Source organism: Dasypus novemcinctus, chromosome 19 (assembly GCF_030445035.2).
Source record: "Dasypus novemcinctus isolate mDasNov1 chromosome 19, mDasNov1.1.hap2, whole genome shotgun sequence".
In the NCBI taxonomy this organism is placed as follows: Eukaryota; Metazoa; Chordata; class Mammalia; order Cingulata; family Dasypodidae; genus Dasypus; species Dasypus novemcinctus.
Window position 1 is genome coordinate 21,897,583 of NC_080691.1, and position 13,625 is coordinate 21,911,207.

At 44.9% G+C, this 13,625-nt stretch overlaps 1 protein-coding gene across 6 annotated transcripts in view; it reads right to left on the minus strand.

Moving 5' to 3' along the window:
* HECTD4 (HECT domain E3 ubiquitin protein ligase 4) overlaps positions 1-13,625 on the minus strand; it is a 241,111-nt gene that overhangs the window by 23,976 nt on the left and 203,510 nt on the right. For all 6 annotated transcript variants that reach the window (XM_058280989.2, XM_058280990.2, XM_058280988.2 and 3 more), the window contains 7 exons: positions 12,985-13,121; positions 9,800-9,960; positions 5,689-5,870; positions 4,315-4,520; positions 3,473-3,603; positions 2,952-3,157; positions 1,733-1,912 (listed from right to left, as the gene is read on the minus strand). In XM_058280989.2, the coding sequence (XP_058136972.1) occupies positions 1,733-1,912; positions 2,952-3,157; positions 3,473-3,603; positions 4,315-4,520; positions 5,689-5,870; positions 9,800-9,960; positions 12,985-13,121 (1,203 nt within the window). The remainder of the gene's footprint in view (positions 1-1,732; positions 1,913-2,951; positions 3,158-3,472; positions 3,604-4,314; positions 4,521-5,688; positions 5,871-9,799; positions 9,961-12,984; positions 13,122-13,625) is intronic.

The following is a 13,625-nucleotide window of genomic DNA, read 5'->3' on the forward strand; positions in this document are numbered from 1 at the left end:
AGGGAGCGCGCACTGCACTGAGGTACGCCCAGAAGGGCCTGGTGTGCGGTCAGGGTCGCCGGCCAGGCTAACTTCCCGTGCGCCCCGATGAAGCCCGGTACCTACAAATGAGGGGCTAAGCTTCCTGCTCCCTCAGGGTGATGCTCTTTGGTAATTCTAACAAGAACTAAACCCATGCTGGCCATGGGACGCAGGACTTCTATTGAGCGTTTCACAGAGGACAAGTGCCAAGGTTCCACTCTCCCCCAGCATCCAGGTCAGGCCCTCGGATGCTGGGACTGCTCCTGTCACAAACCCCTTTGTCCTTCCTGTACCATCTGGCATTTTATGTTAGAGGATAAAGCCTTGGGGAGATTTCTTTTCTAACAAAATTGCAAATGGGGGCCCTGGAGCTGGCTGCAGTCATCCTGTCCCCAGAGACAGTGGTTCCTGCTCATCTTCCCCCTGTGCCAATCCTTTTCCCCAGGTGGGGTTTTTGTTGTTGTTATTTGTTTGAGGTACCGGGAGCTGGGGGCTGAACCTGGGACCTCGAATATGAGAAGCCGGTGTTCAACCACTGAGCTGCATCAGCTCTCCTGAGTTTTTTTGTTTTGTTTTGTTTTTGTTTGTTGTTTGGTTTTTGTTTTTTTTTAGGAGGCACCAGGAACCCAAACCTGGACTCCCAAGTGGGAGTCAGGTACTCAACTGCCAGAGCCACATCTGCTCCCCCCAGGTGGTTTTTAAAGAATTTGAATGGGTTGCCAACATTCAAAGATTGGGAAATTCACACCAAAATCTGGACTTCCAGCATTTCTTGGGGGGAAAAAATCTGGCAGGACTGGAGCTGTAGTCTCATATAGCAATACTCGGCAGGACTTGAGGGACTGTTGGCCATGGCATGTGCCTGCTCCTTTAACAAGTTCTCCCCCACCCCCCTTAACTCTCTTATTTCTCTCATTTACATGATCTGTCTGACCCTTAAGGGCATTTAAGTTTGCAGCTCTTATTGTTTTGAGGCATAATTTACATTGCAATCTCTTTCTCCCCTCAAACATTTCAAAAATATAGAAAAGTTGAGAGGCTTAAGACAGTAACTGCCCACATACCCACAGCCGTGGTTTTACCATCAGCATTTGGCAATACTTGCTCTATTACACAGCTCTCCAACTATCCATCCCGTTAGCCAAATATCACCCCATTTTAGTGTTTATTTCAAAATGAGTCACAGATATCAGCATGTTTCACCTTTAAACAATTCACTGGGCATATTAATTAGAGTTCAAAATTTATTTAGAATTTTTAAAGGTAAATTTATATATGGTGAATTGAATTGCATAACTCAAGTTTACCATTCCAAGATTTGAGACAAGTGCAATCTCCGTTTCACCTGCAGGAGCAAGGCAGTTTTGTTTGATTTTGCAACATAGCTCACTTCCATGTCACTCCCTACTCCCAGAGTCCATAGTAACATTATGTATTTATTTTTCAAAGTACAAAGATAAAATAAATCTTTTTTCATTATTAATTGCCACCCCTCAAAACCATGGGGGTACCCTTGCAAATCATGAATCTGAAAGCCTAGACTGCACTGTAAAATCAATTCCCCAAACCTGCTTCAAATGCAAAGGGTCCGGCAGCAATCTAACAAGGGGCTGCAGCTGCCTGGGCTACCATGGCCCACCCCCTATCCAATTTGGCAAACTCCTCCTGTTCTGCCCCCAGCCCACCAGGCCACCTTTATCTCAAGCCTCACCTAGCAGCTCCACCACTTGCAGAAGGACAGATGTTGGGATGGTGTCAGGCTCATCTTCAGATTTCCCTTCGCCATCCTCTGATTTCCATGACAGCAGCTGCTCTGCGAAGGCCACAGCCAGTGGAAACTCCAGGGGCAGAGAATGTAATGCCAACACGGCTCCAGGAGGTGGGGACACCCCTAGAAAAGGGGGGAGGGGACCACGTGATTGGTGGCTCCTGATCAAAATAAGCCTGAGAAATGACCTGCTGGGTGCATGCTGGAAAACAGGCTGGAAACCCCCCCCCACTCTGCTTGAGATGGAAGAGGCCAAACGGAACTTACCAACACCCCAGACAGAGTCAGCCGCCAGGCTCAAGGAGAAGATGGAGAGCATCTCACCCAGGGATCCACTTACTAGTGTGGCAGTGGGACAGAGGGGCAGCAGTGTGGATGGGGAAAGTGAGACACTCCTCAGTCATTTAGAAACTGGCTCGCCTTAGGAGCCAGGAAGTGGGAACAGTGCATCATACTTCAAAAGGCACTACAGGGCAGCGGACTTGGCTCAACGGATAGAGCGTCCGCCAATCACATGGGAGGTCGACGGTTCAAATCCAAGACCTCCTTGACCCGTGTGGAGCTGGTCCACACGCAGTGCTGATACATGCAAAGAATGCTGTGCCACAGAGGGGTTTCCCCCGTGTAGGGGAGCCCGACGCACAAGGAGTGTGCCCCGTAAGGACAGCCGCCCAGCGCGAAAAAAGTGCAGCCTGCCCAGAGTGCAGCACACACGGAGAGCTGACACAACAAGATGACGCAACAAAAAGAGACGAGACAAGTTGACAAGAATAGAAACGGACACAGAAGAACACACAACGAATGGACACAGAGAGCAGACAACTGAGGCGCGGGGAAGGGGAAAGAAATAAATAAAAACAAAAACAAAAAACCGTTATCATGAATAGTTTAAAAAAGAGATGAGATTGCTCTGTCTGGATCACTCCACACGTAGAGTAAAAAGGAAAAGAAATCCCCACGGTAGTCTCTGTAGTCTTGGCAAGCCTTTCCCAGACAGGAAAGGGAGGTCTCTTCATCTACTGACTCTAAAAGACCCCTAAGCAGTCCTATTGTTCACCAATAGGAAATTAGAACTCGGCAAGGCACAGAATCTTTTCTCTATTCAAAAAGGAGAGAAGAAAAAGCTGTGTGTTTAGCACCATGAGTTAAATAAGAGACTCACCCAGTTTGATGTGGACTTTGTCTGTGGAGAGGATCCCAGAAGGGTACTGGTTGGTGGTGGGAGGAGGCGTGAGTCCAGTGTTGGCTGGGGACGCATCCCGTGGGTAGCAGATGGCCTCGATGAGGTTTAGCTGGCCATTTCGCTTCACTTTGTGACCCAGTCCGTACACGAGCACGCGTGCCCATGGTGCCTTATATAGGGAGGAGCTGAGAAGTAACAGTGAATGTTAGCAGAGACCAGCCATATCTGCCAGGGAGAGTCAACAAATGCTTTTTCATGTGAAAGAAGATAAATAAAAACTAAGCATAAGCCATTCCTACCTCCTTTTCCAATTTCATTAAGTCTTTTTTATAAAGAATAATTTCCCAAACATGGAAAGGTGTGAAGAACTGCAAAGCATTTTAAAATATAGCAAGCAGTGAAGAATTAAAACAATTTGAGTATTTTCCTCTGTCAGTTCCACCAGAATCCATTTTGCTCCCCTCTCCCCATCCCCAACTTCTTGAGAATGGGCAACTTACTCTTTGCGGAATCCAGACTGACTTTCTTTGCAAGACACGACCACGAAAGCTGCTCCAGGGAAATTAACATCCATGTTGACTTTGGACTCGGAAATTGGGAATTCTTCAGAGGGGAACTGCTCCGGTGCTGTCTGCAAAGAGACACTTAATAAGGAAAGCCACGGGTTGAACACAAGGGAGAGCATTTCCTCATCTCATTTCAGAAAGCAAAAAGAAACAGCCAGGGAAGTGGATTTGGCCCAATGGATAGGGCGTCTGCCTACCACATGGGAGGTCCGAGGTTCAAACCCCAGGCCCCTTTGACCTGTGTGGAGCTGGCCCATGTGCAGTGCTGATGCGCGCAAGGAGTGCTGTGCCACGCAGGGGTGTCCCCCGTGTAGGGGAGCCCCATGAACAGGGAGGGCACCCCCTATGGAGAGCCGCCCAGCGTGAAAGAAAAGTGCAGCCTGCCCAAGAATGGTGCTGCACACATGGAGAGCTGACACAAGATGACGCAACAAAAAGAAAACACAGATTCCCTGTGCCACTGATAAGGATAGAAGTGGTCATAGAAGAACACACAGTGAATGGACACACAGAGATCAGACAACTGGGGGGGCAGGGAGGGGAAGGGGAGAGAAATTAAAAAAAAAAAAGAAAAAAAAAGAAACAGCCAGAGCATCTGTTGTTTTAAGTTCAGAAGGAAGAAGGAAAGCACCAATGGGGTGAGGCAGAAAAGCTTCTAAGGAAAGGAATTTGATGGGGATTTGGGGGAGAAAGCAATGTAATTTTTAGCAAACCCATAAAGTTTCCAATTACAAATTGTAACTTGGCTCAGTAACATTAGCACTTTGGTCTTTTACCTGCAAGAAAGAGCAGATTTGTTTGGTCAGCTCCAAAAGGCTCTCCTCGCCCTGGTGCAGGGTCCGGGTAACGGCCACGTTGAGCCACTCTCGCATGGTCTGGGAATTGCCCTGGTAAAAGAGGTCCGTGGCGGAGCAGTTCTGGGACTGGATGCAATGCTGCAGAGACTGTGCCAGGAGGAGAGAACTGGAGCTGATGGTGCCATCTGCAGACAGGAGAGAAGAACCAAAGCAGCCAGGGGCTGTGAAATCCCAAGTAACAATAACAAATTAACACCTTGCCCAGGGACCACAGGTATTACCAATTAGCTCCTGCAGGGGCAATCTGGAGATGGGTGGTTTTTAAATTTTTGTCTTCTTTTAAACATTAAGCCCAAGTCTGACAAAGAGACAGAAGTGGAGCTGCCTGGATCAGGGGTGGGGGGTTCCCCAGAACTGAACCACCTGGCTGCCCTGGCTTGCCCTGAGGCAGTACTGAGGAGCTGTTAGGGTGCCTGAGAACAGAGTTTGTGAAGCAATGCATTAGATCATCATGGCAAAGTTTTTTTTCCACAGACACTTTAAAGTTTTTCAGGCCTATTTCAAAGCCTCTTAAGTTCCCAGGGCTAGCGGAAGCCAGGGACTGGGATGGAGCTGTGGAGATGCCAGGTGGGCAAGCACACATGCGCGCACACACTGGCTGGGACTCCCTGGCTGCGAGCTGGAAGACAGCCACCCCAAAGCAGTCTGGGCTTAGCCTGCTGCTTGTGAGCTGGCTCAGGAGGGTCCCACCTGCCCCCTTCACCACTTCTTCCCATCTTAGTGGCTAGGAGATGCAGCGGAACAGGTAGGAAGCTGAAGGGCCAGGGGAAGAGAGGAGGAGCCCCCAGTCTCAGAGTGGGCTGAGGACAGCTTAATCACTTGGCATTTACCAGGGGCGCAAACACATGACACAGGCCCTCATCCCCACATGCCCCAGGCTTAGCAGATACACAAGCTGGCCCAGTAGAACAGCTCTATCTGAAGCCACGACGATCTAATGGGTCTGCTTTGGAACATTTAAAACAGGAACATTTTTTCTTTACAATGCCAAACAGGACATCTATGGCATGACTACAGCAATTAGATTTCACTATACTTCATTTTCCTTGATCCATAATTCGTTTAGGAAGCTCAATGAATGCTTAAAAGGTGAATGACTAACATGAGTAATATACTTACATTTTTTACAGAGAAAGAACTGCCAAGGCAATCCCAATTCTTCATGCAGTTTATCTACATTAGTCTGGAGGTACCGTGCTATGGAAAGAGTAAACTAAGCACAAATCCTATTTGGGGCCTGGACCACTCTCAGGGACTGATTTCTGCAGTGATGGCAGCAAGGTCACGTTTTACCTGGGAGGGGCGGGGCGAGGAGCTGATTGGACAGCAGCTGCAGGTGTTCCAGGGTAATGTCCTGGACGGCGGGGATGTGGAAGAGGCGGGTAAACAGGTGAGGCAGCTTGGGGGCGAAGATACTGAGCAGGGCCATGCGGCAGTACAGCCTGGCCAGCGCGGCCTCGCAGCGCAGCAGCTCTCTGCAAGGGAGAAGCGGATGAGGCTGCTGAACACGGATGCCCCGGGACCCACGGTCGGACCAGGCTGAGGGTCTCTGAAGGGAAAGGGCCACCGGCTTCACCTCTAGCCCCATGTTCTGAGCAACGCGTGAGTCACCCGAAGCCACATTGAAGTATGTCTGATTTTTCCCAACTCAGAAGTCACCGTGGAAAAAGAAATGAAAAGGTATGTCCACAAAAAAATCTGTACATGTACGTTCAGAGCAGCAGCTCTGTTCACGATAGCCCAAAGTGTAAAAAGTCCAGGCGGCCATTAAACGATGGCTGAATAAACAGAACCAGGCACAGCTGTACAATGGAATGCTATTTGGCACTGACTAGAAACCAAGTACTGACACATGCTACGACATGGATGAACCTTGAAAACATTATGCCAAGTGAAGAAGACACTAAAGGCCACATACTGTCTGATTTTACTGATAGGACATGTCCAGGATAAGCAAATCCATAGAGACAGGCGGGACACAAGTGGTTGACAGGGGCTGGAAGGAGGGGAAGATGGGGAATGACCGCTAATGGGGAGAGGGTTTATTTTTAGGGTGATGAAATATTCTAAAATCAACTGAGGTGATATTGCACAGTTTTGTGAATATATGAAAAAGCCATGAATTGTACACTTTAAAGGGTGAATTTCATGGTTGATGAATTATGTCCCAATAAGCTGTTAAAAACAATCGTTGCGGTCAAAACACATAACAAATTAGAAAGCAGTGATGGATTTATGTGGTGGTTTTCATAAATTCACCTTGGAAAAGAGCTCCCTAGTGACGAAGCAGGCCTCATTTAGAATTGCATCTCTTGGTAAAGAATCTAAACTAGCCAATAAGAAGCAGAGGGATGGTCCCTGGATTTTATTAGCTGATCACTCCATAAGGAAAAACTCTCCTGGCATTAGGAACACAACTGAAAAAGGCAGCTTAGTTACGCCGAATACCACAATTGCACTTTTTGGATGGATTTATGCTTTTTTTAAATTTTTTATTTATTTTTATTTTTTAATTGATTTTGTAAAAATGTTACAATAATATATATATATATATATATGAGGTCCCATTCAGCCCCACCACCCCCACCCCACCACTCCCCCCGATTTATGCTTTTTTATTATGTAACAATAAAATTGATTTGTTTAAAAAAAAAATACGTAGCTTAGAAGCAGCCTTGTAGTTTCCATAAATTCTAGATCCAAAACTCACTCTGCAGCCAGTGGGGGTCATTTATACTGTCTCTTGACCCTAATAAACGTTAATGCTTGTGCATCATAACTCAGATTTGGGCTTAATGGCAATTAAAGAAACAACCACTCAACCTGTAACTCTGAATGAATTTTTATAGATGCGAAGTGAAGATAAAAAGTCAGCTAAACGATGTATCTTAAGGTGGTTTCTGTCTTATCTATACCCATTGGTAAGGTTCTCAGGCCAGAAATAAAAGCAAACCAACCCTACCTGTCTCCTCCCTCCTTGGGAGTCCTTTTCTGACTGCATTGTCAAAGAACATAGGACCCTAGCAGCAAAAGAAAAAAAAAAGGAAAAGAAAAAAAAAAGAAGAGTCTGAAAATGAAAGCTGAAAACCCTGACATTTCTCCACAAACTCTCACTTCCGATTTCCTAGGCCAAAGCTGGCGGGATGTTGCTCTGGGGCCTGGTGTGCAGCCCCTGATCGTGCCCTGCTCGACAGTGATGTACTGCCTCTGCAGTCAGTGCTAGTAAGCCCTCTACTCCTTTATTTACAGTTCCCTCTGAAACCCACGAGGGGGCTTTTAGGGCAGAATAGGTTTCTTATGAAAATCCATGCTAGGACCAGAAATTCATCACTGAATTGATTCAACAAATCTGTATGGCATGGTTTGTGTTTGTCCTAATGCAGAAATCACTGCATTAATGTGAAAAGAAATGCCCTACACCTGCAGCCGGCTTGTAACCCCACGAAGCACTTTCTTGACTTTTATCTCAGGGATTAGGCCATAGTTAATAAGTTTCATCCATCGGACACATTTGCTAAAAATATGACTGACTTACAGCATATTACAGCATTGTGTTGCTATTCAAGCATATACATTTGGTGATCATTTTCAACAAATATTTTGGGCTTACGATATGTGCCAGAACCCAAGTTAGGCACTGGGAGTAGAACAAATAAGAAGACAAAGTCCCTGCTGTTAGGAAGCTTCTATTCTAGAAGGAGATGTATAATAAACTAATGAAAAAATAACAAGCAAATAGATCACATCCTGGAAGAGAATTAAAATGCAGTGTTATGGCAGCCAGTGGCTGGGAGGTGACTTTAGAGGGGATGGTGAGGTAAGTGTTTCTGAAGAGGTGCCACATCATCAAGATCTACATGACAACAGACAGCTGGGCCAGGCAGAGGAACGTTGTGCCCAGAACTCTGAAGAGGAAAAGAGCTGGGTGTGTGAGGCAGCCAAAGGCCAGAACTGCCGGAGGCCACTGCATGCGAGGCCAGGGGCAAGGTCACGCTGGAGAAGCACGCAGAGCTAGATCACCCCGGTGGTTATGGGAGAAGAGAGGGTTGAGGGCTAGACTAGCGGTGGTAGTTGGGGAAATGGAGAGCGATGGAGAATTCTGGAGGTAGAGTCAAAAGGACTTGCTGCTTATAGATCACATGCGGTGAGGAAAAAGACTAACTACTAGATGAATGGTGCTGCCCCTTAGAGATATGACAGGACTAGTGATGGAAGGAGTTTCAGGGGGAAAAAACCTGGAATTCTACTTCCCATCCTACATTTTAAAGTGCCGATTTATTTGTGAGCAAAGGTCAAGAAAACCCTCTCTTCATTTACATAAGAACCGACTTTGGGTTAAGCTGCTTCTGTTCTTCTGGAAATCTGGCAAAGGTAGAATGTCGGCAGTATCACTAGACATGTGGCTTCTGGTAAACATGACCCCCAACTGGCAGACTATGTCTGGACTGGACGGGAGGACTGTGAACAAAGACCATTCTTGGCCGCCCTGAGCACAGTGCCTCCTGTGTCTGGGCATGTCTGCATGTGTGTCAGGGACCATCTCCTGAACTTTGTGTGGGGGCCTGTGAGGACTCCTACTGAAAAAACATGCATGACTATGCAGCTTCCTGTCCAGTACCTTTTGAAGTGAAGCTAATGCCAGGTGTGGCCTGTTTTGTTCTTGTGAATTTGATTGTCTAACTGAACTTAAATCACCCAAGTGGGGCAATGCAATATCCAAGTGGACATGGCAGGGAGGTAGTTGGACACATGTATTTGAGTTCCAATGAGAGGTCAAAACTCAAGTTAATAAGCTGGTTCAGAACTGACAACATAAAGAGAAATGGATGAGTACCACGAAAATAGTTCAGGAGACCTTTTATCAACGAACTCTATTATGTCTAGGACATTTTCATTGAACTGTGGCAAGAAACAATTTACAGGGGAATCAGTAATGGTGTGTGTGAGGCAGTTTTGCCACATTTCTAGATTTTGAACCACCGAGGGCAGACACACATCCTCAGCATCTTACAGAACCTACACAGAGCCCGGTACAGAGGGTTCTTAAGGAACACTTGCTTAGCTTAACAGAGAAATGACAGGCTGCTCACCCACCCCTCTTGTTTATCTCTTCTTGATTTCTTTGGCTCTTTAAAACTTTTTCCACTCTCTTCAAATCTCCATCCACCCTCTGTCTCCACACACATGGCAGAGAGTGCACGCTGCATGGCTCAGATGATACTAGATCCCCCAACTTTTCTTCCCGACTCCTCTAATTTTGGTGTTATCACTACCAAGTGTCTTCTCTTCCTCTCTTAGCTGTGAGGGAAACGCATTCTGCCTTTTGTCAAGGACAAAGGGTACGTGTGGTGAGATATGGTAGAAGGACTCCTGTGGCTCATAGGAAGGAAGGGCTCAAGTCTACCTGTGAATCTGAAGGTTGGTGTTGTCCAGCGTGACCAGCCCATTGGTGGCAGTCCTTCGATGGCCTGCAGGGGGCCTTTCCAGCATATCAATAGGATACCAGTATCGGACCAGCACACCTTCGCTTCGGAGGTATGTTTCCACCTGCACCAATTCATTTACCTACAAGAGTAAAAGTTTTTTTTGTTTTTCTGAGCATTTGACTTTGTTTTCTAAGTCTGAAAATACACATATTTTAAATCCCCATCATTTACATTTTATGCTTATAATTTGCATCCAAGTGCTATTTCATTGACGGTACAATGTAAATTAACTGACAGGGAATTCACAACACATTTTTGAAACACATACTACAAGAACAATTTAAACTATACTATGTACTTTTCTGAGCAAAACAAAATCATAAACATTGAGAATCACAGAGATTTTTAATAAATTCTTAAATATAAATGTGAGTTAATTATTTAAGCCAAAGGTCAAAAGACAAGCTATAAAAAAAGTCACTTCAAATCAACCCAAATGGAAAAAGAAAAGTATAGGCTATGTAACCAGACACAGTATCAATAAATTTTACTTTCATGCCACGGATTAAGTCTGAAAGTTCAAAGATATCTGGTCCATACTGATAGCATGTTTTAGTTATTGTATACCAGGCAGCAAACTTTAATTGTTACAAGATATTGAAGAAGGTGGTCCATGTAATCATGAGCTAGCAATTTAAAGAGATTAGTGCTATCTTTTAGTGATACTTCAGCACACATTGTTGCTGGGTAAAATCTATGTTCCTTTTTATATTAATACTTTCTAACAATTCTAATGTATTGCTAGGAAAATAAAAAGTAAGCTCATAGGAAGTGGATGTGGCTCAAGCAGTTGGGCACCTGCCTACCACATGGAAGGTCCTGGGTTCCATTCCTCCTAAAAAAGACAAGCAAGACAGTGAGCTGATGGGATGGGCTGACATGGCAAAATGACGCAATAAGATGACGCAATGAAGAGACAAAACGAGGAAGCACAATGAGAGATACAAGTAGGAGCAGAGGTGGCTCAAACCATTGGGCACCTCCCTCCTACATGGGGTATCCCAGGTTCAGTTCCAGATGCCTCCTAAAAAGAAGACGAGCACACAACATACAACGAACAGAGAGAGCAGACAACCAGTGTAAAACAATGAGGTGGGGGAGGAGAAATAAATAAAATAAATACTTAAAAAAATAAGCTCATGCATATGCATTCTGGATTCAAATACTAATGTAATTCTTACTTAGGAATTATTAAAACAAAGGGAATCAAATTACTTGAGAAATAACAGACATTAACAAAATTTCTACTTTTCTCAGCTGTACTTTCACATATTTCTCCTGCTGAGAAATATTGTCACTAACATAGTTTCCAAAGATAAGAGTCAGAAATTTGTTATCAAAAGGCAGTGGAAGATTAACAGTATTTTAATTTTCTTTTTGAAAGTTCACCTCAGTCAGCCACCAGTCAATAAGCCTCTCTAAATAATTTAATCATATAAATTAAGTTCTAGTAAAATGGAATCAGCTGATGATGTAAGTTTTTAAAAGTTGAATTTCAAATATTAATACTAGCTGTATCACTATCTCAAGAAAGATATCAAAGTTTCTATCTATGTAGTGACAGACCGATAGATAATTCTTTATCAGAAATGGTTAGGTTTGATCCATAAATTATCTCATCAGGTTTTTTTTTTAAGATTTATTTTATTATTCTACTCCCCCTTGTTGTTTATGCTCACTATCTGCTTGCTGGGTCCATTTGCTGTGTGTTCTCTGTGTCTGCTTGTTTTCTCTTTAGGAGGCACCAGGAATCAAACCTAGGACTTCTCATGTGGAAGAGAGGTGCTCAATCACCTGAGCCACGTCAGCTCCCTGGTTTGTTGTTCTCTCATTGTCTTTCCTCTTTGTGTCTCTTTTGTTGTGTCATCTTGTTGTGTCAGTTAGCTGTGCCTGTCTGCTGCGCCAGTTCGCTTTCTCCAGGAGGTGCTGGGAAGTGAGCCCGGGACTTTCCATGTGGTAGGCAGAAACCCAATTGCTTGAGCCACATCCGCTTCCTATATCTCATCAGGTTTTTTGTTTTTGTTTTTAACATGGGAAACTTCTTAGAGACAAGGTTGTACATGCAACCTTAGGATCATGTGGCCATGGTTTTCAAAGAGGACTCCCTTTTTTTTAAACCCCAAAAGAAATCTGCTTTCTCTTCCCCACCTTCCTTCTGATCCTTCTTCCTTCTCAAATCCTTGATGAGCACTCTATGAGGGCTCTGCAAAATGGAGAAGACTACTACTCATCTAGTTTAATGTACTCATTCTACAGAGAGGGAAATTGAGGCTGAGAAAATAAGTAACATGAGGTGATCCAAATTACAAAACTGTTTCTTTGATTTGTGTGTGTAAAACAGTCATGACAGGGAAGCAGACTTGGCCCAGTGGTTAGGGCATTCACCTACCACATGGGAGGTCTGTGGTTCAAACCCTGGGCCTCCTGACCCGTGTGGAGCCGGCCCACGCAGGGGTGTCCCCCGTGTAGGGGAGCCCCACGTGCAAGGAGTGCGCCCCGTAAGGAGAGCCGCCCAGTGCGAAAAAAAGTGCAGCCTGCCCAAGAATGGCACCGCACACACGGAGTGCTGACACAGCAAGATGACGCAACAAAAAGAAACAGATTCCCGGTGCTGCTGATAATGATAGAAGCGGTCACAGAAAAACACACACAGAATGGACACAGAGAGCAGACAACTGGGGGGGAGGGAAGGGGAAAGAAATACATAAAAATAAATCTTTAAAAAAAGAAACCAGCCATGACAATGGCGGATCATCCACTCATCAAGGGCAATGGGAATGTTTTCCCTCTGAACTTGAGGTAGATAAAATTTGGGAACCCAGTTTGAAAACGGCTGATGGAGAATGCTGGCAGAGGCGGCGTAGTCTGCAGAGGCTGCTGCCCTGAGATTTAAAAGCTGATGATCTGTCCCAGGTCCTGATCCGGGTCTGGGGGGAAGTCTCTGGCTAGTCATTTGTCATGACGGCACTTTTGCTTGGTTTCATTGTCCCTATCTTGAAGAACAATCTATCTGTGTAATCACTTTGAAGGTGCTTGTGCAGCTGGGGATGAAAATATCGGTATACATAAAAGGACTTATTAGTCCGGAAGGTTGTTCACTCACCGAATCAACATCTAAGACGACTCCATGAAGCCCAAAGGTTTTCAGCATCCCTCGGATGGCAAACTTTGGCAGAGCAGTCCCGACAGTACTGCTGGCTACATTATTGCTGTCTGGAGATCGGGTTACTACCGTGAGACCTGAGGAGAGCAGAGGAAAAGTTTGGTCAGGAGCAAGTACTACTGTCAGCTTGGGATTCTGTATTTTAGGGTCTAATTTAGCTCTTACAGCATCTAACAATACCCTCAGTTTAGTTATAATCAAAATGGAACACAGCTCAGTCTGGAAAGTAATACAACAAAATGTTGTAGTAACTCATACAATTCAACAATAACAAGACAAATAACGCAATTTAAAAATGGGCAAAGGATTTGAATAAATATTTTGCCAAAGAGAAATGAAAGGATACACATGAAACGATGCTCAATTTCATTAGTCATCAGGGAAATGCAAATTGAAACCATAATGAGGTACCACTTCACACCCACTAGGATGGCAATAATTCATAAAACAGAAAATAACAAGTATTGGTGAGAATGCGGAAAATTTTAAACCTCATACATTGCTGGTAGGAATGTAAAAGAGTGCAGCTGTGCTTGAAAACAGTGCAGCAATTCCTCAGTTTAATTACCACATAAATTTAA